Source organism: Acinonyx jubatus, chromosome C2 (genome assembly GCF_027475565.1).
Source record: "Acinonyx jubatus isolate Ajub_Pintada_27869175 chromosome C2, VMU_Ajub_asm_v1.0, whole genome shotgun sequence".
Lineage (NCBI taxonomy): Eukaryota > Metazoa > Chordata > Mammalia > Carnivora > Felidae > Acinonyx > Acinonyx jubatus.
In genome coordinates this window covers 4,092,756-4,112,445 of record NC_069384.1, presented here as the reverse complement: position 1 = coordinate 4,112,445, position 19,690 = coordinate 4,092,756, and the positions used below count along the sequence as shown (strand labels likewise).

The 19,690-nt window shown below is 59.5% G+C and overlaps 1 protein-coding gene across 7 annotated transcripts in view; it reads right to left on the bottom strand.

Moving 5' to 3' along the window:
* PRDM15 (PR/SET domain 15) overlaps positions 1-19,690 on the bottom strand; it is a 67,882-nt gene that overhangs the window by 25,748 nt on the left and 22,444 nt on the right. For 5 of the 7 annotated variants that reach the window (XM_053220523.1, XM_053220526.1, XM_053220527.1 and 2 more), the window contains exons 4-12: positions 18,244-18,397; positions 15,776-16,028; positions 9,448-9,549; positions 7,958-8,182; positions 6,256-6,385; positions 4,792-4,973; positions 4,541-4,635; positions 3,982-4,069; positions 1,020-1,187 (exon numbers count right to left, since the gene is read on the bottom strand). In XM_053220523.1, the coding sequence (XP_053076498.1) occupies positions 1,020-1,187; positions 3,982-4,069; positions 4,541-4,635; positions 4,792-4,973; positions 6,256-6,385; positions 7,958-8,182; positions 9,448-9,549; positions 15,776-16,028; positions 18,244-18,397 (1,397 nt within the window). The remainder of the gene's footprint in view (positions 1-1,019; positions 1,188-3,981; positions 4,070-4,540; positions 4,636-4,791; positions 4,974-6,255; positions 6,386-7,957; positions 8,183-9,447; positions 9,550-15,775; positions 16,029-18,243; positions 18,398-19,690) is intronic. The other 2 variants (XM_053220524.1, XM_053220525.1) reach the window with 2 other exon arrangements.

The following is a 19,690-nucleotide window of genomic DNA, read 5'->3' as shown; positions in this document are numbered from 1 at the left end:
TCTGTGTCTCCCCCTCTCTCTGACCCTCCCCTGTTCATGCTCTCTCTCTGTCTCAAAAACAAATAAACATTAAAAAAAAAAAATTAAAGAGGATCTGCCTGAGCCGGCTCTGACACCAAGTCTGGGCGTCACCCGCAGCCCGGGTGCGTCCCCGCGACTGCTGTCTGCGCCTTCCCACTCGGGGATCCTGTCTGTGCGGCTCTGAGCCTGCCCTGTGCGGCAACCCCACTTCTCACTTCCATCGTCTCTCACTCCCCGTCCCACCCTGGAACTGACCCCCCCTGCCATCCGTCTTCCTCTTGTACCTGGCTTCCCGTGAACCCACCACATAGGAGCAGTCCCCCCGGCTCCCCTGCTACAAACGGTCTGGGCCATCTGGGGCCCGCAGGGAGGATGAGGAATGAGGGAGAAACTACTATGGCCCCAGCCAGCAGCATCTGCTCAGAACATTTTGCTCCGTGCACAAGACTGGAAGCACACCCCATACACAGTTTCATATGCTGTTTTTTCCTCACTGTCATAGTGAAAGCAGTAAATGCTTTATTAGGTGCAGAGTATTCAATCCTATAAAGAATCAGTTTTTTGGGGCGCCTGGGTGGCTCGGTCCGTTAAGCATCCGACTTTGGCTCAGGTCATGATCTCATGGTTCGTGAGTTCGAGCCCTGTGTCGGGCTCTGTGCTGACAGCTCGGAGCCTGGAGCCTGCTTCCGATTCTGTGTCTCTCTCTCTCTCTGTGCCCCTCCCCTGCTCATGCTCTGTCTCTCTCTCTCTCTCTCAAAAATAAGTAATTAAAAACAAAAAAACCCAGTTCTTTTTTTTTTTTTTTTAGACTCTTTCCCCACCGCAGAACATTTAGGATGTTTCCAAGAGTTCCCACGGACACACAGCACTGTTAAGGCCCCGAGGTACCTCTCTGTGCCTGGGGATGAGGACTCGACGGTGGGCGGAGCCAAACCGCGCAGGGGAGGCGCCCGCCCCACCCCATCCCAGGAGCTCACACCCAGGGCGGGCAGGCTCACCTTCCAGGTGCCTCCGCTGGTGGTCGAGCATGACGTCCTTGCGGTAGAACATTTTGTTGCAGACCTCACAAGCAAACTTCTTGTCCCCGTGCTTCTTCTTGTGCTTGGAGAGGTTACTGTTGGTGGAGAAGAATCTGAAACACATCTCACATTGGAACGTCTTGTCATCTGTCCAGAGAGCAAGCAGACACACGGCAACTTTTAGGTAAATGACACCGACTGCAGGATCGGCATCCCGGCCGTGAGAATGGCAAGGAGGCCCCGGTGACAGGCAGAGGCGCACGAGGGCCACACGGCCACGAAAAGCCATCGTCTGCGCTGCGGGAGCCCAGGGCTGAACCAGCTGCTCCTCGCAGGGGAAGACAGACACCAGCTCCTCTCTGTCACCGCCACCACACCCACAGGCCCCCTCCCCTCCCCAACCACCTGCCTCTGGTCATCCGGGTGTGATTCTGCAGTAGAGAGGGCTGAACCACCACTGGCTTGGCCCTCACCCTCCACCCACCCCAACTGCAGTCCCAACCCCCAACCTGCATCCTTCCCGCCCCAAGGCTGAGCCCCCACCTGCTCCTCTGCAGCCCACCCGTCACCTGCCCTTCTCTGCCACCTTCCCACCCTCCCCCCCACACAAATGCCCGATTTCCGCCACCGCTTGCAGGCCTGTCTTGTTCTAGATGCCTCTTTAGCAGGCACCCCCCCCCACTCCCTACCCCACCCCCACACCACTTCTGGGCTGGGACTAAGCAGCACAGCTGAGCCTCCCTCCCAGGCAGGTGGCCCGAGTCCTGGGAGCCGCAGAAGGCGCAGCACTGTCCCCGGGGGTCAGCTTTCTCTGTCACAAGTGCCACCCGGTGCCTGCACTCCTAACTGTTCTCGACGGCTCAGCTGACCGGGACCAGGCTGCCACAGTGCAGGTGGCTTTTCCTGCCGGGGCACACACAGGTCACCAGTGCAGGAGTCCAGATGGGCGCCTGGTCCCAACGGCCACTTTCTGCCACCAAGTCTGCATTTATGTTTCAACAAAATGCAGCAACTAAGAGCAAATGCCTGCCACTTGGGACCTGATGCACCGGGACATGGGATGGTGGGTTTCTGGGACAGCTGCGCTGCACGGGGTGAGGCGCTTGGATGTGAACCCACACTGTTCTCTAAGTCTACACGTCCATAAGCTTCTCCCCATTCGTAGAACTCCTTGGTTTAACGGTCTATGGAAGACACATTTTCCTAACTTGAATGATGGAGAAAAGTAGACGGTATGCAAATGACCTATGACACAAATGAGCTAGTCTCCAAGTTGTTCTTTGTTTTCTTTTTTACAATTTTTTTAATGTTTATTTTTGAGAGAGACAGAGCAAGCGAGCAAGCAGGGGAGGGGCAGAGAGAGAGGGAGACACAGAATCCGAAGCAGGCTCCAGGCCCCCGACGCAGGGCTCGAACCCACGAACCGCGAGATCATGACCTGAGCCGAAGTGGGACGCTTAACCGACTGAGCCACCCAGGTGCCCTGTTATTCTTTGGTTTCCATCGGAAACTTCTAACTTTGGAGATTAGAGAGAAGATGCACCTTAATTCACTGCTGCGGTTAGTTCACATAACGAAAAGAAAAAAACGCCTGGTTTAACAGGCCCTTTATTTGACATGTACTGATAGCTGTTCTGACTCCTTTTATTACTTTGTTTCATTTGTCAGATAAAAAGAGGCCAACTTGTCCCCGTCTTGAGGCTACCCCACCAGACACCGGAGGGCATGGGGACATCGCTCCGCATTCCTGCAGAGCCACAGGTGGCCACATGGGGCGCCATCCTGACTCTGGCCAGGAACGCAGCTTAGGCTCCTGACAGGCACTGCATCCGTCGAAAAAGCTGGGGGGGGGGGCACCCAGATTTGAGGGCACTCCTGGGGTGCACAGCTCAGAATGCACGTGTGTCTGGAAGCTTCTGGGGCCACCAGTTCATGCCGTGGACGGTGCGGAGCAGGTGGAGCTCAGGAAAAACGAGACTCGCGTGCCCTCGGAAAAGCCCCGTCACAGGAGCAGGTGGCCACACGGGGCGCCGTGGACAAACAAGCCAGGGCTCCAGGCTCGAGCATAGGACGGGACCCAGCAGATGCCTGGGAGCAGGAGCTGCCCCGCAGGACAGGCGGTGGAGGTTTACCTAAAGCTGCTTAAAGGGTCTGAGACGGGACGTGAGAACCAGCACACAGGTACAAGGGGTGCACGGAGGGGCCAACAGGAAAGGGGTTCGGAACCAAAGGCCAAGGTAGCAGGTGTCTGAGCCGCCTGCTGCTGGGCACCCCTTCTCGGCTGTGCTGGGATGCCCCGCTGTCTGTCACCCCCACTGTCACCCACCCAGTGCTCTGTCTACTCCCTTCTGGTGGGAGCCTGAGCTCAGCCAGGGCTTGAGACGCGCGCCCAGGCCCGCAGGGGCCGCCCAGGCCCGCAGAGGCCCCCCCCCCCGGCTCAAGGCCCGGGCAAGCGTGCGACACACACGAGCGAGTGAGTCCTGCGCTTTCAGGACCCGCGGACAGAACGGGCTCGGAGCAGAACCGGTCAATGCACGGCGGCACCACGGTCCCAGAAGCCGGCAGGCTCGGCGGGTACCGGAGGGTGGCCAGCGGAGGGAGGGCCTTCCAGCCAGTGAGGCGGAGCCCCCGTCCTGACGCTGTCGCCCCCACCCCCCCCCACGCCTCCAGGAATGTCTCAAGCGGTCCAGGAGCACCCAGCGCCTCTCGGCCCACCGCCCACCTTTCTCAGGACAGCCTGGGGGTGGGGGTGGGAGAGGGGGCAGGCACAGCCTCGCCCGGAGGCCAAGAGGCCGTTTCCACCCGCGGCTCCTTCAGAATCAGTAAGGACCGCTTCGAGGGGACGCGAACGGAGGGAGGGGCCGCAAGTACACCGGCTGGTTCCGAAGCGCCCGGCTTCCGTCCGGCCGGTGAGAAGCGCCACGAGGGGGCGCCCGCTCACCTGTCCTGCAGTTGTGGAACTCGAGGGCGCTCTCGATGCGGAACGTCTTCTCGCAGGTGCCGCAGCGGTACCTGTACTCACTGTCCACCTGGCGACAGGGGAGCGCTGTTGAGGGGCAGGGGCAGGGGGCAGCTCCACCTAAGGACGCGCCCCCGACCTGCCTCTCGCGACGTCCCGGTGGGTAAGGTCTCCGTCCCCGCCCTGGTCTACTTTGCCGTCCTGTGTCTGTCGTAAGCCTGCTCTACGTCACCGCCCTGGTGTACGTCACCCTCCTGGTCCCCATTCCTGTCCTGGTCTGTGTCATTGCCCACTACTCTCCTACAAGATTTAGGAACACGAGCAAGCTCTTATCCTCACCGTCCAACTGCCCTGGAAGAATCCCCGTTCGGGTACCGCAGGGCGAACGCCAGCCCAGGGGCCCCCTCCCCGCTCCTCCCGCCCCCGCACCCCGCCGCCCCTCCTCCCCCTCCCGGGGACCCCGTCTCCCTTCCCAGCAGCCCGTCCTGCCGATCGCCCGCTGCGCCCCCACAACCAGCACGAGAGCCCGGGCCCCACGCACCTCGTTCCTGCTGTGCTTGTAGGAGACGTGCTGCTTCAGACTCTCCTTGCGGCTGAACAACTTGGCACATTCCTCACATTTAAACAGCTTGTCACCTAGGAGCCAACCGACGAAACGCTACTTCACGACTCCGGGCATTACCGGGCTGCGCCCGCCCGCCCCTCCCCCCCCCAACCGGGTCCACGGCCACCTCTCCCCCGGCCGGGGCAGCCCGGTCCCCGCCCCGAGGCGGGCGTCCCGCGGGGACTCACCGTGCGAGCGCACGTGCCTGCTCAGGTTGCTGCTGTTCTGGAAGATCTTGCTGCAGACGCTGCACTGGTACACCCGCCTGTGCTCCCCCAGCTGCCTGACGAGCTTCCTGCGGATGCCGTGCCGGCTCGACAGAATGAGACTCCTCTTGAGGGTGATGGCGGCGCTCGGATGATGCGGGAACCTGCCAGGTCAGACAGACACCTGGTGAGACAGGGGGCACGCTGCGTCGTTGGGGAGGAAGCGCGAGGTCACCGCCATCTCGGGAAGGGCTCTTCCAAACCTTCCTAGCTCGCCGCGAGGAAGGAGGGAAGGCACTTGGGCACCACCCCGGCGTCAGGGGAATCTGCACGGGAGACACAGCTTGATCGTCCAGGATGGCCACGCTCCTGACTGCATTTTCACTCTGGCCACCAGGAAGCTCTCAGATGATGCCCCGGGAAGATCCCCGTTTCTCTCGCCTGGCCTGGCCTCTGCTCTGTTTTGTACTTTCTCTGACCCTGTTTTTTAAAAATTTCTTCTCCCTTTTAAACGTCTTTCTGATGGCAAGCCACAGAAGTCCTCTGGGCAGTCAGACAGGGTAGGTTAACGAACAGGTGACCCCGTTTCCGACAGCACGCCGGCCCCGGTCTGCACGGGCTCCGGGATCAAACGGGGCCAGGCACATCATGAGAACGTTAAGAGGCACTCCAAAAAAGCCCGAAAAGAAATCAGCATCAGCTTATTCCACGTCAGAGGAAAGATTTATCCAGGAATGACAACTAGAATACAAAATATTTTCCTTGTTCATGAAAAAAAAGGGAAAGGGAAGGGACAACAAGGTGTTACATGTACAGAAACTTCTGTGACAGCAGCACTGTTCCCAACAGCCGAACAGTGGGAGGAGCCCAGGTGCCCACTGATGGAGGAATCTACCTATGGGATGGGATGCCAGCCTCGAGATGGAAGGACAATCTGACACCTGCTGGATGAGCCTCGAGCACGGCATGCGGAGCGCCACGGGCCCGTCACAAAAGGGCCGGCATCGCATGCCAGCGCCCAGGCCGGGACCTCACACAAGGTACGTCCGTCTTCACGGAGACAGGGACGGGAGGGGGTGCCGGGTGGGGGGAGAGGGACATGGGGAGTTAGCATTCCATGAGGACAGAGTTTCAGTCCGGGAGGATGGAAAGTTCCAGAGACGGACGCGGCTGGAGGCTGCACAGAGCGCGGATGCACTTAATGGCACCGAACTGTGCACCCAGGAGAGGTTCAGATGGTCAACCGTCCGTGACGTACAGCTCACCACACACGCACACAACCGCTTTTAACTGTCTTCACAGCGGACGTGGCATCACGCTCCCGAGTTCTGGAAGGATCCTGCCGCTCCCCAAGGACACCCGCTTCTTTCCCCCAGGAGGGGCGCCTCCCCGCCCGGGGGCACCTGCCGTCCTCACGGCCGCCCCGGGAACCTCAGCAGGACTCACTTTGGCACTGAAGTGGCGTCACCGGTGGTTGTGGCCAGCTTCCCCAGAACCAGCTCCATGATCCGCTCATCCGGTGCCGCCGTCGCTGGCTCATCCGGAGGGACCTCGGTGACGATCTCTGCCACTTGCTCTGCGTGAAGGGGACGCGACAGCCGTGTCATCGCCGGGGCCGGGGACGGGACATGGCCAAACCAGACAACGCACCCGAGCGGACCGCAGCCAGGCCCACGTCGTAGACACGCGTTGCGAGACGCACGCGGGAGGAAGAAAGGAAAGAAGACTAGCAACGTGGCGGGATCCACGTAGCTACCGGTTTCAAAAGAGCAAAACGTTACTCTCAGCTCGAAACTGAAGTTATAATTTGTGATCTTTTCTAAAAGCAGAGCAGTTAGGCTGCGATCTCAGTCCCCAAACAAAAACATCGTGATACGTAACGGGATCTTTCAACTTACTTAGTGCTAACGGAGATTCGGAAACATTGACTTTTAAAACCAGACCGGCCACCCTGAGTATGTTCAAAAGCGGATCATCGTGTTCTACAAGGGTCAAAGGCCAAATGATTATGGTAACAGGTGTCCTGGCCCGAACCTCCGGACAATGAACGCCGGGAAGGTAACACAGTGGCTTCTGCCACTTTACCTGCTACACGTCTTCCTAATGCAACTAATAATGAGGGAAAGAACCAATTAGAGCTCTCAGCTCCCCTCTCGTCTTCTCCACCTGTTTAGGGAGAGACAGAGACACTGCGCAGGGGAAGTCGAAGCCACCTGCCCATCTCTCAGTTCCGAAGAGAACACGGACCGAGAGCTGGCTACAGAAGACGGTGAGCCCGTATTGGGTGAAGGCTGCTCCCTGAATTCTTTTTCATTCTGGCTCTCAGGAAAGAAAACCAGGGCTCTACCAGACAGCAAAGGAAAGCTCTCAGCGGTCAGCACGAAGGCAGCGAGGGGACCCAGCCCCAGCGTCACAGCTCGTCCTTACGTGTGAGACCCCCCAAGGGTCTGCTGGCACCAGGCCGTGCTGGCAGAGGTCATGAGAGGACCGAGGGGGCACAGGCCCTGCGCACCCCAGAGAGTAGGTCAGAGTCTCTCCAAACTCAACCGGGGATACCATCACAGAGAACGGGAGCAGGCCTCAGGCCCAGGCGACAGGGGAGTGGACAGCCGGGCTTTCACACAGTGAACCCACGCCAGAAACCCAGCGTGGGTGGGTCTCACTCCAAACGCCGCATGTAAGACGCTGGGCAAAGAAAGAGGGATTCATGTGAAATCCCAGGACGGACAAGGCTAAGTCACGCAGACAAGGAAGAAAGTCTGGGAGATGGTAAGGTTCTCTGTCCTGACGGGGCACTCGTGACACAGGCGGGCCCCTTGTCAACATTCACAACCTGCACGCTTTGCAGTGGTAACCATGTTTATACAGGAATTGTGCTCTATAAGAACTGATTTAGAGGGAAAGGGAAAGGCCAGGATCCCCTCTGTGTGCCTTGTGTATCCTAAGTTTTCCCACCTGCTGGTTCCCCCTCCCAGGGCCACCCCCGCCTGCTGGCTCCCCCTCCCAGGGCCACCCCCGCCTGCTGGCTCCCCCTCCCAGGGCCACCCCCGCCTGCTGGCTCCCCCTCCCAGGGCCACCCCCGCCTGCTGGCTCCCCCTCCCAGGGCCACCCCCGCCTGCTGGCTCCCCTTCCTAGGCCCAGCCCTTACCTGCTGGCTCCTTGCCTTCTATAATGTCTAGTGGTTGCTCAGGTTTTGATGCTTTGGGTTTTCTCCCTCTTCGAGGCTTTTTCTTCTGCTCTTTGGTGGCACTGACACTCTTGGGCACTGCAGGAGGCTCCCCCCGGGGCACGTCTGCTTCCTTCTCAGGAGCGGCTTCGTGCTGGCCGGCTGGGGGAAGGCTTTTGGCTTGTTCCAGGTGACCCAGCAGATGCTCTGCGGGAGAGGGGAGCACATGCACGCGGACGCTGAGGCAGCCGGCGGTGTGCCCACTTCCTCCCCCCCGCCCCCCCCCCCCCCCCCCCCCCCCCCCCGTTCTGTCTGTCTGGTTTTAACTTCATTTGCTGACCGTGTGTCCTCTTATAGGCAAATTAACTATTTCCACTGCTCTCGCAAAAAAAAGCATTGTCACTGCGGCAAACATGACTACTACTTAAAAAGCAAATTAGGTGGTAAAAAGAGGGCCAGTTCAGCACGCGCCCACGCACACACAGGCATGTGAGCACACGCCCGTGCAAGCAGGTGCTGTGCAAGGGTGCACCGACATGGTAACGTGGCTGCCTCTGGACGGTGACATTCCAGGCAGGGCTGTTCCCTTTCCTCCTTACACTCACTTACGTTATTTAACTTATATGGTGAATTCGTGATACAATTACTCAAAAACGCGGCATCTGAAGGGAAATAATTCCGCGCGTGACAAACTAAATGGTCTTTAAAAACCCTTTTGCTCTCCTCTCAACTGAGGAAAGCCCCCCGAGACCTTCCAAGAAGAGAGAACGACGAAACCACAGGGAACAGGCAGGCAGGGGTGGCTACGGAGCTCAAGAACAGACAGGGTCTAACCACGGAGGTAAGCACGGCTCCGGCCGGCCGGCCGGCGGGGCAACAGCAGGGAGGGGGAGGGGCGGCCCACCAGGCACAAGGGGGCGGACGGCCCAGGGGCCGAGGGTGCCTGGGCCCACGGCTGGGCCAGGGGCGAATCCCCCTGCTGTGATCTCAACGGGCTCAGCACAGGCCTTCGGCGCAAAACGGTCGTCACTTCCCTGTGCCGTATTTAGGGCCACTTGTGCCGGGGGAGTGCCCCCAAGGAGCTGGGTCGTGGGAGGGAAAGAAAATTAAAAAGCAAATACGGCAAGTAACGTGACGCGTGCTACAGGAAGGGCCTGGCACCTGGGCCACACGGCGGAACTAGGCGGCCATGAGCCCACCTGGCTGGGGACACTTGGAAAGCCTGGATGACACAGAGACCCCAAGTGACCCCAGGCGCGCAGCGGGGAGGACGAGGCTACGTGTCACAGCAGGTGCGGAGGAGGCCCCACGAGGAGGGCCTGGGGGGCTGACGCGTGTGGCTCTGGGGACGCGGCTGGGGTCCACGCGGCCGCTCACATCCGCCGGCCGCGCGTCGCCACGTGTGCACAGGGACGGCGTGGACGTGCCAGCACAGTGGTCGCCCCACCCCGGGGCGCGCGCGCCGGGCTTACCGTTCAGGAGCTGCAGCTCCAGGAAGGTGGAAGAACACACCTTGCACGCCCACTGGCTGGGCTCCCGCTCCACCGTGGCGCCGCCTCCGGGGCTGCCTGCAGCTTCGAGAGAGCAGGGGCAAGGGTGACCCACAGCAGCTCGCGCCCCCAGGGCCCAGGGCCGCAGGGGACGGGCCTGTCCGCACACCCCCCTCCACCACGGCTCGGCGTTCCAGCTGCCATTCCCGGAGCCCTGCGTGCGTGGACGCCTTCAGTCCCCACGGGGGTGCCCATTTCACGGGGGAGGAAACCGAGCACAGAGAGGGGGGGCCGGAGCGGCCCGACGAGGGATCCGTCACGGGTCACAGACGCGGGACCTCCTCCGAGAAGCCAGACCGGTGGGACCACACGCATCCCTTACAAGACCGAGGAAAAAAAAAAAAAAAACGCACCCTGCAGATTAAACGGAACTCCTCAACCTCTTTCTGGCTCCCACGAGAGACGGCAGAGCCCGAAACAGGCCGTCACTGTGGCCCCGGCCTGCACCTCCCGCTGGAGGTCGGCCAACACAACTTTCTGTGATGACACCAGGGCTCTAAAATCACGGCGTGTTTGGGGTGCCGGCCACGTGTGGCTACTGCCCCCGTGGATTCGAGTGTTTAGTTTTGTTTACTTTGCACTAGAATTTCAACGGCTACTACCCAGGGCAGGTGGCCACTGAGCAGCCCCCGTGGTCCCTCTTCCTCACACACCAAAGAAATCTGGGGACGGTTCACGGCACAGGGGAGGCCCTCCCTGTGAAGAGGGGAACTGGGGCCTCCTTTTAAAAACATTACTGACGCTCCCGTGGGACCTCAAAGAAGGGGATGCTCTAAGCGAGCCTCCGTTCGTGGTGCCATCGGGCAGCCGCCAGGGCTGGTCTGGGGCCACGAGCCCTCGCCACCAGCGCCACTCGGCCAAATCACCCAGAGCTGCCATTGCACGTGCATTCGGCCCCAGGACAACGCACGCCTCCTTCCGTAGCAAAAACGTGCAACAAGCTTCCAAAGAAAAACGAAAGCGAAAGACCGCAGCAGGCCACTGCTACAACCGCTGGTGTATATGCTGTGTGTCCTCCTAAAGTAACAAGGAGGGAAAATGTTGCACTGAAACGGCCCGAGCTCCCCAGGGCGGATGCTGGGGCAGCAGGGTGGGGATGGGCCAGCCAGCCCCCTCTGTTCTCCCTCTTGCCTGTGAGTCCCCCGAGTGAAGACGGGCAGGAGGAGACCGCGAATGAACGGGCGCCAGAGCTGAATTCCTGCTCCTTGCTCACCCTCCCAAACACACGTGGCTCTACGGAGGCGAAGGACACGCGGGTATGTGGTGGCTTCAGGAAGGGACACCGAGGGGTCAGCTGGAAGGGCACCCAGAGTCGAGGCCTTTTCTTCTGGTCCCAGTGAGCCGCCATCCCCAGTGGGACGGTCCCCACCCCCGTGATGGGGATTCAAATGAACCTGACACGAGAACATGCCTGGCTGATAGTCAACAGGACTAACTAGGAGAACGAGTCACGGCCGCTGTCCCCTCGTCTGGGGAAGAACTCGATTTCCAAAAACTCTCCCTAAAAGATCACAATTTTTAAGAACAAAAATCAGCCAACAATCAGAAGGCAGCTCTTGATTGCCCGTTACTTAAATATCCAACAAAAAAGAAGCATCGAGGCAACAGTGACACCTCACAGCCACAAATACCACGAATATGCCACAGATGAGCGATAGAGAAAACGCTTGAGAGGGGCTGGGCGGGGGGCGCCTGGGGCCTCGGTCTGTTAGGTGTCCCACTCTTGATCTCGGCTCAGGTCATGCTCTCTCGGTTAATGGGTTCAAGCCCTGCGTCCAGCTCTGTGCTGGGCATAGAGCTTGCGTGGGATTCTCTCTCTCTCTCTCTCTCTCTCTCTCTCTCTCTCGGTCCCTCCCCTGCACTCTCTCTCTCTCTCTCAAAATAAATAAACATTTTTAAAAAAAGACAAGGGGCGTCTGGGTGGCTCAGTCAGTTAGGCGTCTGACTTTGGCTCAGGTCATGATCTTGTGGTTCGTGAGTTCGAGCCCGTGTCAGGCTCACTGCTGTCAGCGCAGAGCCTGCTTCAGATCCTCTCTCTCCCTCTTTCTGCCCCTCTCCCGCTCTCTCTCTCTCTCAAAATAAACATTAAAAAGAGAAGACAGGGGGCTCCTGGGTGGCTCAGTTTGTTGAGCGTCCAGCTTCAGCTCAGGTCCTGATCTCACTCGCGGTTCATGAGTTCAATGCCCGCGTTGGGGACTCACTGCCACAAGCCTGTGGGCGCGGAGCCCGCTTTGGATCCTCCGCCCCCCCTCTCTGCCCCTCCCCTACTTGTGTCCTCCCCAAAATGAACAAACATTTAAAAAAAGAAGAAGAAGGCCTGGTGAGTTACAAGCCCACAGGGAAACAAAAGCAAGCGACAGAACACCACGCACAGTAGGACCTCGCCTGTGTGAGAACGCAGTGCCTTTCTGATGAGAAGACACGGACAGAGGCAGGGGCAGGGGCAGGGTCATCCTGCTGGTGGCCAGGGCCCCAGCGCAGAGCCGCAGGGGTGATAAGGATGCTCTCTATCTCAACGGTGGCACGGCTCACACAACTGCACGCCTCTGTCGAAACTCTGAGCTGCGCACCGAAAACTGCTGTTTGAATGTAGGTAAACCATACGTGAGCCGTGCTGATTTTTCTCACGTACCATAAGATGCCAGCAAAAATGCCAGGGTCATTAAAATGGTGACTTGAAAGTTCCCCAAATGTGATTAAGTGTGTTTATACTCGACCTTGTTCATTACAAGAGCAGTTTTGAAAAATCTGCTGACAACATCCGGTGACGAGAGTCGACGTGAGCCCCTCGCGCCCACCCATTTACACCCACATGCTTCCCGGGCCTCCGTCAACGGTCCCCAGGCCCAGTTGGTGCACAGAAAAGAAATCAACCATACTGCGAGCTCAAGAAAAAATGAGAAAAGGGGCCGCCTGAGTGGCTCAGTCAGTGAAGCGTCGGACTTCGGCTCATGTCATGATCTCACGGTTCGTGAGTTCGAGCCCCGTGTCGGGCTCTGTGCTGACAGCTCAGAGCCTGGAGCCTGCTTCGGATTCTGTGTCTCCCTCTCTGTCTGCCCCTCCCCTGCTCATGCTCTGTCTCTCTCTGTCTCAAAAATAAATAAACATTAAAAAAAAAGAAAAGAAAAGAAAAGAAAAAATGAGAAAAGAAAATTTACTACCAGGAAGAAAAAATAGTAAAAGTTGGTTTGTTTGTTTTTTAAAAGGAGTGTGTCTGCTCCTCCGACTTTGCTGTGTTTGGACCACGGCTGTGCCGTCTACAAAATTGGCTGATTTCTACAACAGATACATTTTGAAGCAAATCTGAAAGAGACAGAATGAAACTGGTGAGTCTTAGCAGTTCTGATGCTCACGGAGAAAGATTCTGAATAACTTCTGGGCAGACAGCTCCTCGTGCCCTGGCCCCCAGCACGATTCTTCTAGAAGATACCATGGTCCCTCAGGCCCATTCACCTTGCGTGGGCCCACTGCCACTGGCCCCAAGGTACAGTGATGGCCACAAAAGGCCCCTTCCCTCCCCTGCACTGCAGTGGTCTCAAGGGTGTGCAGACCAGAAGCCTCTGTGGTGGGAGGAGAGGTTCAGCCCTCTCCCTACCTGTCGGACCTGGCCAATCAGAATCACACAGAGGCCCAGCTTCCTGTACATTCCAGGCCCCTCTCCACAGGTCTCGGCACCCACACTAGAGTCTAAGAATCGGGCAGTGGTGGGCTCCCAACATATGGCTTCAACCAGGTGAGGCGTCCAGAACTCGCACCTGAGACCACCCGGGGCCCCAGGCACTCAAGGCGGGCAGCACCGGAGCAGGGTTCTAGAGGCTCCGTTGTGCCAGGAGGGGTTCCTGGGGAAGAGGCTGGTGGGAGGCCTGAGTGGCGGCCCTGTCACCGACCGACCACAGGCACCACGCACAACAGCAGACGTTACGCGTCCTCTGGGGAGCTCCCAGCACTGCCTCAGCGAAGTCGTCGTCCAACAGGTGTAAGAAATAAGGACCCCAACTAACCAACCCCTTAACAGCGGTCAAGAACTTTCAGGACATTTCTAGGAAATACCCGCTTGTCATTCCTCCCAAAACGAAGACTGAAAAACCATCAAAGGCATTTCTGGAATTTCCGAGTGCCTGAGTTGGTTATCTGCTTGCCCGAATCAAATACTCCTTTAGGGGGACCGTGCCCGCCAGCTGATGCTGACATGATCACAGCCGTGTCCCGGGCTCTCAGAAGGAACGCACGGAGGACGACCACAGTCAACTCAGGATTCCCCAGGAAGGGCGGCTGGGACAAAACGAGGAGGGAGCTGTCTGGTTGGGCTCATTTCATTCAACTGCACCTTCTCAATGTCAGCTCCACATGAGAGACTTCTCCAGCAGGGAAAAGCAAACGGCACTGCAACTCCGGCAGGAGGGCAGCCACCTTGCTCTGACTTTGACCTGGAGACTCGTGAGGGGTGAGACATCAGGCAGGACAGGACTGACAAGGTCAGCCTCTGGTACAACAAACCCCGATGTGTGGGCTTGGCTGGCCCAGGGGCACGGGCCGTAAGGAAACCTGAACACGAGAAAACCAGACCGGGAAGACCCCGGCCACCTTGCACAGCACCGATGGGCCCGGCCACGCCGTGCCCGGAAGCGAAGCCCAGCCCGGCCGGGCACCTCAGTCCTCCCTGGGGCCAGGCCAGGCACCTGGTTCCAGCAAATCCTAGCGGACGGCTTAGGAGCAGCTGGGTGAAAAGCTGTGGGTGTCTCCAAGTTCCTCCTGCCGCCTTCACTGTCGACATAACACCCCGTAAATATCTCTGTGAAGGCGACAAGCCTTTTACTGCCCATGGAGCCAGAGTGCAGGCCATCTGGCCGAGTGGCCCCCACAGACTTTCCCCGAGGACAACCTCAGTGGCTCCCACTCCACCACCCCCAGCCCGTGGTGGGTGGAAGGGTGGCCCTCCGAAATTCACATGCTCCTACAGGCTTTGGATAGGGTCTCTGCAGGCGCAATTAAGGGCAGATGAGGTCACCCTGGAGCAGGGCAGACCCTAAGTCCAGCGACCGGTGTCCCTATAAGAGAGAGCACAGAGGCACAGGGGAGAGAGGTCCATGTGAGGACACAGGCAGGGACCAGCGTGATGCATCGACGAGCCGAGGAACGCCAAGGGCCGCTAGCAGCACCAGAAGCCGGGAGAAGCCTCTAGAAGGATCCAGTCTTGCCAACACCTGCTCCTGGACTTTAGGCTCCAGGGCTGAGAGGCGACCCATTTCTGCTGCTTACGGTCTGAGGTGCCGGGTGTGGGCAGTCGCCCGGACTCGTCTCCTCACAGGCTGCTGGCACAGGGACGGCCAGAAGGGCTCCACCGGGGGGAGGGGGGAAACCTCAACCACACAGCACAGACCAGAACCTCACATATGTGAAGACTCTCACTCTACAGAGCTGCTTCGTGTCACGACGGGCTCGTGATCAGGAAACCATTTTGTCAGAATCCTGTGCTGTGGGGGGTCAGAAGCAAAGAGGCTTGTTTCTCCCCCCCAGCAAGTAACCGTGGCAACAACAGGTGCGTCCGCCCTTGGAGGCTCAGGTGAGGCTATGACCCCCTGAGCTCACAGGCCAAACGTGCCGCACTGGCGGTGGCCTCGCGTGGTCTCAGGCTGCACCACGAGGACTCACTACTGGGCGGGACGGACGGAAGTTCCACGGGCCCCCTTCACGAAGTGGCACCCTGTACCCTGGGTCAGCAGGGTACACACTTTGGGCAAATCACACACACGACCTTCGCTAGGTCCTTCCTGGAACACGCGGGTGCGCACTCGCACACGGGCACACACCCCGAGGAGGAGGCTGCCGCGAGGAGGCCGGCACCGGCCCCGGAGCCAGATCCGGGTCTGAATCCTGACTCCACCTCCCCAAGCCACAGTGCGGCTCAAGGCAGGTTCCCTAACCTCTCTGTGCTCCGTTCCGCTGCCCCAAACAGAGACAGTCGCCCCAGCTAGCAGGACGGCGGGGATGATCTCCGCCCCTCGTGCCCTAGCGCCCAGATCTCCCAGGGAGAACGTTCCACCCGCCGGTGTGTGGCTGGAGGGGCGGGCCCAGACATGTGACAAGCAGAACAGGAGCCCCAACCACGTGGGGTCAAGAGCAGCCCCCTCTGTTCCCCACACCCTGCCCGCACGGCTCCCCCTCGACCACAAGGCGCCTGTGGGCAGCCAGGGGCCCGGGTCCCGACAGCGAGGCCTGGCGGGAGGCGGACGCGGGGCGGGGCATGTACCGTGGGCGCCGGAGCAGGCCTGCTTCAGCATGGGCTTGTCCATCTTCTTGGCGTAAAAGGCCGCGTACCACACGCGCAGCTCAGCGCCGGGGGGGATGTCCCTGGAGGTGGTGAAGTAGACGTCGTCGCCGTGCTGGTAGGCGGTCAGGTTCTGGTGCTCGGGCCCCGCCGCCGGCCGCACCAGCATCATCCAGTTACAGTCGTCCTCGCTGGACGTGTCGAAGCACACGGGGTGCCCGTCCTTCTGGAACACCTGAGGGTGGGCACGGCCGCCAAGGGGCCGGGAAAGGAACTGGTTATCCGCCCGTCTGCACGTCAGCGTGTGCGTGTGCGTGTGTGTGCGTGTGCGTGTGGGGTGGCGGGAGTGTGCTGGGCAGCCAATCCCGACAGTGCTGCACCGGAGGCCAGATCGGGCTCCGCACAGAACCTGCTTCTGGGAGTCACCGGGGACCTGAGAACCACGCACGGCCAGATGGGAACTGGGACACGCCGGGCCTACTCAAGGTCCAGGAGCAGCGGCTGGACACCCAAGTTCTAATCGGTTTCCAAGGGGCCATAACGACATAGGAGTCGTATTCCCGGTCCAGGTGGCATCGGGATGATGGAGCTCTCGTCCTTGACCGAATATCATCAGGGCACCTGAGATCTACTCCTGGCCCAGACATCACGGGGACACCTGAGCACTCCACCTGCTCTGGGTGACACGTAGGCTCTACACCTGGTCCCGGGGTCATCCAGACACCGGAAATCTGCGTGTGGCCCAGTTGGAAAGGGGAATGCGTACGTCCTGGGTGGGCACCAGGACACCTGAGTTCCTCCCCGGCTCTGTTACAAGCGTGTCCGGTAACGTCAGTCAGTCCTATAAGCTGCACCCGCACCTGTAACAGCACAGATACTGGTGGATGGGAACAGGGGGAGAGACTCAAACATTCCGAGGCTCCAAGTAACCACACGAGGAGAAAAGGGTCTTGCTCGCATCTTTTCTGACGCAACCACTGCCTCCTTGCTGTAGGAACCTCTCTCTCCCTCTCCTGGGCTTTTCCTGTGGGTGCTCCCCACTGCTAACGGGGTGAAGGCCCCCTCCGAGGACGGAGCCCTCGGAAGCAGAGGGGGCCACCAGGTGCCTGGAACCCCTGGCTGGTGTGGGGTACGCTCTCAGGGAGCCTCCACCCGCCCCACACCCCCGGCCGCACCCGTGCTCGATGCTGATGCGGCAGTGGAAACAACTAGATGTCAGACAGACCTCGACAACCGAGTCACTGATAGAAGCCAAAGCAAGCACAGAGGACTTTTCCAAAGGGGCCTCAGCCCGACCACATGCCCACAGCGACTGTGTGCGTCCACGAGCCCCGGGTCCGGAGAAGGACACAGTCAGTGCTCTACGGGGCCTGTCCTCAGGCTTCTCACGTAACCACCTTGCTTTCTTTCCTTTTGTTTGCAAACAAATCAAACAGCTTTCCGTGCTCTCCATTCTGGTGCAATCTGCCCAGTCAGCTCAACTTTTCCAAGAGCTGCCTAGAACCTGAGGCCATCTGTCTCCTGTGTGTCCTGAGACCCACGTCCCAGTGACGGGCCTCCAGCAGGAGTCTGCCACTGTGGGCAATCGCGAAGGACCGGCACCCTGGTCCTCACTGTTGGTGCCACAGACGCTTCTGGAGGCACATGCTAGGGGCAGGGACAGAACAAGGGTCCCGTGGCCTCGTGACCTTCCACCTGTCTTCCTTCAAGAGGTCGAAGTCCTCCCTGCGACTTGCAGCCAGTCTGTTTTTTCCCAATTTCACATAAAAGCTGCCTTTTCTCAGTCTGATGGGCTTTTTAGAGCTGCCAAACTGTGCTCCAGTGCCTTATCGCTGCCTGAACAGAACCCCCTCCCTTCGAAAGCGCTGTGCAAAGTGCCACTCGAGGTGTGCAGGTGTGGAAGTGCCTGGGCTGCCCAGGCCCTGCCAGGGACCTCCCGACGGCTGCGAGGCAGCCCAGGTCGTGAGGGAAGGAAGGGCAGTGTTTGGGCTCTACTCTCGCACACATTTCAAATGACGCTCTCTTCCTAACCCTTTGGCAAGGTTGGAAATTACAAAAGGCTAGCTTAACTCTGATGCTTTTAGGATGTAAAAACAAACTAAAATAGGGGCGCCTGGGTGGCTCAGTTGGTTAAGCGTCCGCCTTCAGCTCAGGTGACGATCTATCTCACGGTTCATGGGTTTGAGCCCTGCGTTGGGCTCTGTGCTGACGGTGGCGTGGAGCCTGCTGGGCCTTCTCCCTCCCTCTCTCCCCGCCCCTTCTCCCCTTCAAAAACAAACCTTTGAAAATGAAACAAACTAACGTGAAAAGAGAAAACGGTGTCTTGGAAGTAAGCGGGACAACGATCTTTAAAGCTGTCTGAAGACACTTCTCGATCCCTGAACTCGCGGATCCCCCGACGCGGCCGGCAGGTGCTGCCCGCTCCCAGCCCCCGCCAGCCCCGGCCTTACCTTCAGCGGAAAAGCAGATTCCTTCTCCCACTTGGCAACTCTCCTCGACTCAAATGGACCAAACTGCGTTCGCTTGACGAGCTGAGTTACGGCAAACACTCCCTCAGCCCCGTCCTCTAGTCGCCGGATCTCCAGGTTGGAGGGAAGGGATGATCTGGAAATGGAACAGGAGGCCCTCAGTCCCGGAGCACTGCCGGCTGAGGACAGCCACTCGCACCGGGGACAGGCGGTCAAGAGGGCCCAAAGCTCGCTCTCGCTGGAATACCGTCCTCGAGGCTGATAAAGAGCCTACCATGGACAGAGGCGGGGAAGGCCGCCCGACTCTTTAAAAGCCTAAGCCATTGGAGAGCAACCCCAGAGCCCTGGCAAGGCCCACCCAGAGCACACACGGGGCAGGGGTGGGGGGTGGCTCATTCACTGAGGGAGGTGTTTGAAATCCCCACCCGAGAGGCAAGCCACTACGACTACGGCGCCAGTTGGGCTGCGATGGGCCAACGGAGATGAAGGGCACCAGCTCTCGCTGCCCCCCCCCCACAGCCCGGCGGCAGGGCGGGGGAGCTCCATGCTGAGACACCACGAGAAAAGGAAAAGTGTCACGGCATTCCAAGGACCAGAAAAGCGTTTCCATTAGGTTGAACGGGCCAGTGGCACCGAGGATGTTTTCGCCTAAACTGAGAGTGTCAAGAACGAGGTGCGGGAAGAGGAAGGCCTGTGGGCTGGGACCCCAGCACAAGCCAAGGCCTGGGTAAGCCCGACTCACATCCAGGAGCGGGTCAGACACCAGGGCGCTTGGAGAGCAGCCCCCTCGCAGGACCACGCAGAAGGCCGGGCTGCAGGGCAGGAGGCCCCCACAGAGGGCACCCACTGTGGGACCGGTAGTTGCTGCCAGAGTTCCACGGGCAACAGGCCACCAGTGCAAGTTTTCGGGGAGAGCCGGCAGGGTCCCCACTTCAGGCAAAACTAGTCCTCTGTTTTGAGAAGCTAAGTCACAGTGAGAAAAAGTAAATAAAGATGCCAGGAAAACCAGTTGGGAAGCTTGTAGAAACAGCAGCGAGATAATAATGGCACCTCCGTGTGCCAGGCACTGTACCTACAATCCCGACCACACGTCTGCAGCGGATACCGTTACTCTGTCCACTCTGCAGATGAGGCCACCGAGGTACGGAAAAGAGAAGGCCTTGTCCCAGTTCAACCAGCTGCAGACCCGGGCTGTGAACGGGCGGTCCCTCAGAGCCCTTGCTCCGGCCCCCCCGGGCGACACGGCCCCCACGCGGAAACGTGGAACAGCAGAGCCACTGGGCCTCCTCCCTCCACCTGCCAGCGTTCTTCCAGAAGCGCTGATGGCTTCGCCTTGTTACCTGCCCTCACCGCCCGGGCCCCACCGCAGCCCACCCTGCCCACGGCGGGCATCGGCAGATGGCAGACCGAGATTCGGGCCGCGGGGAAA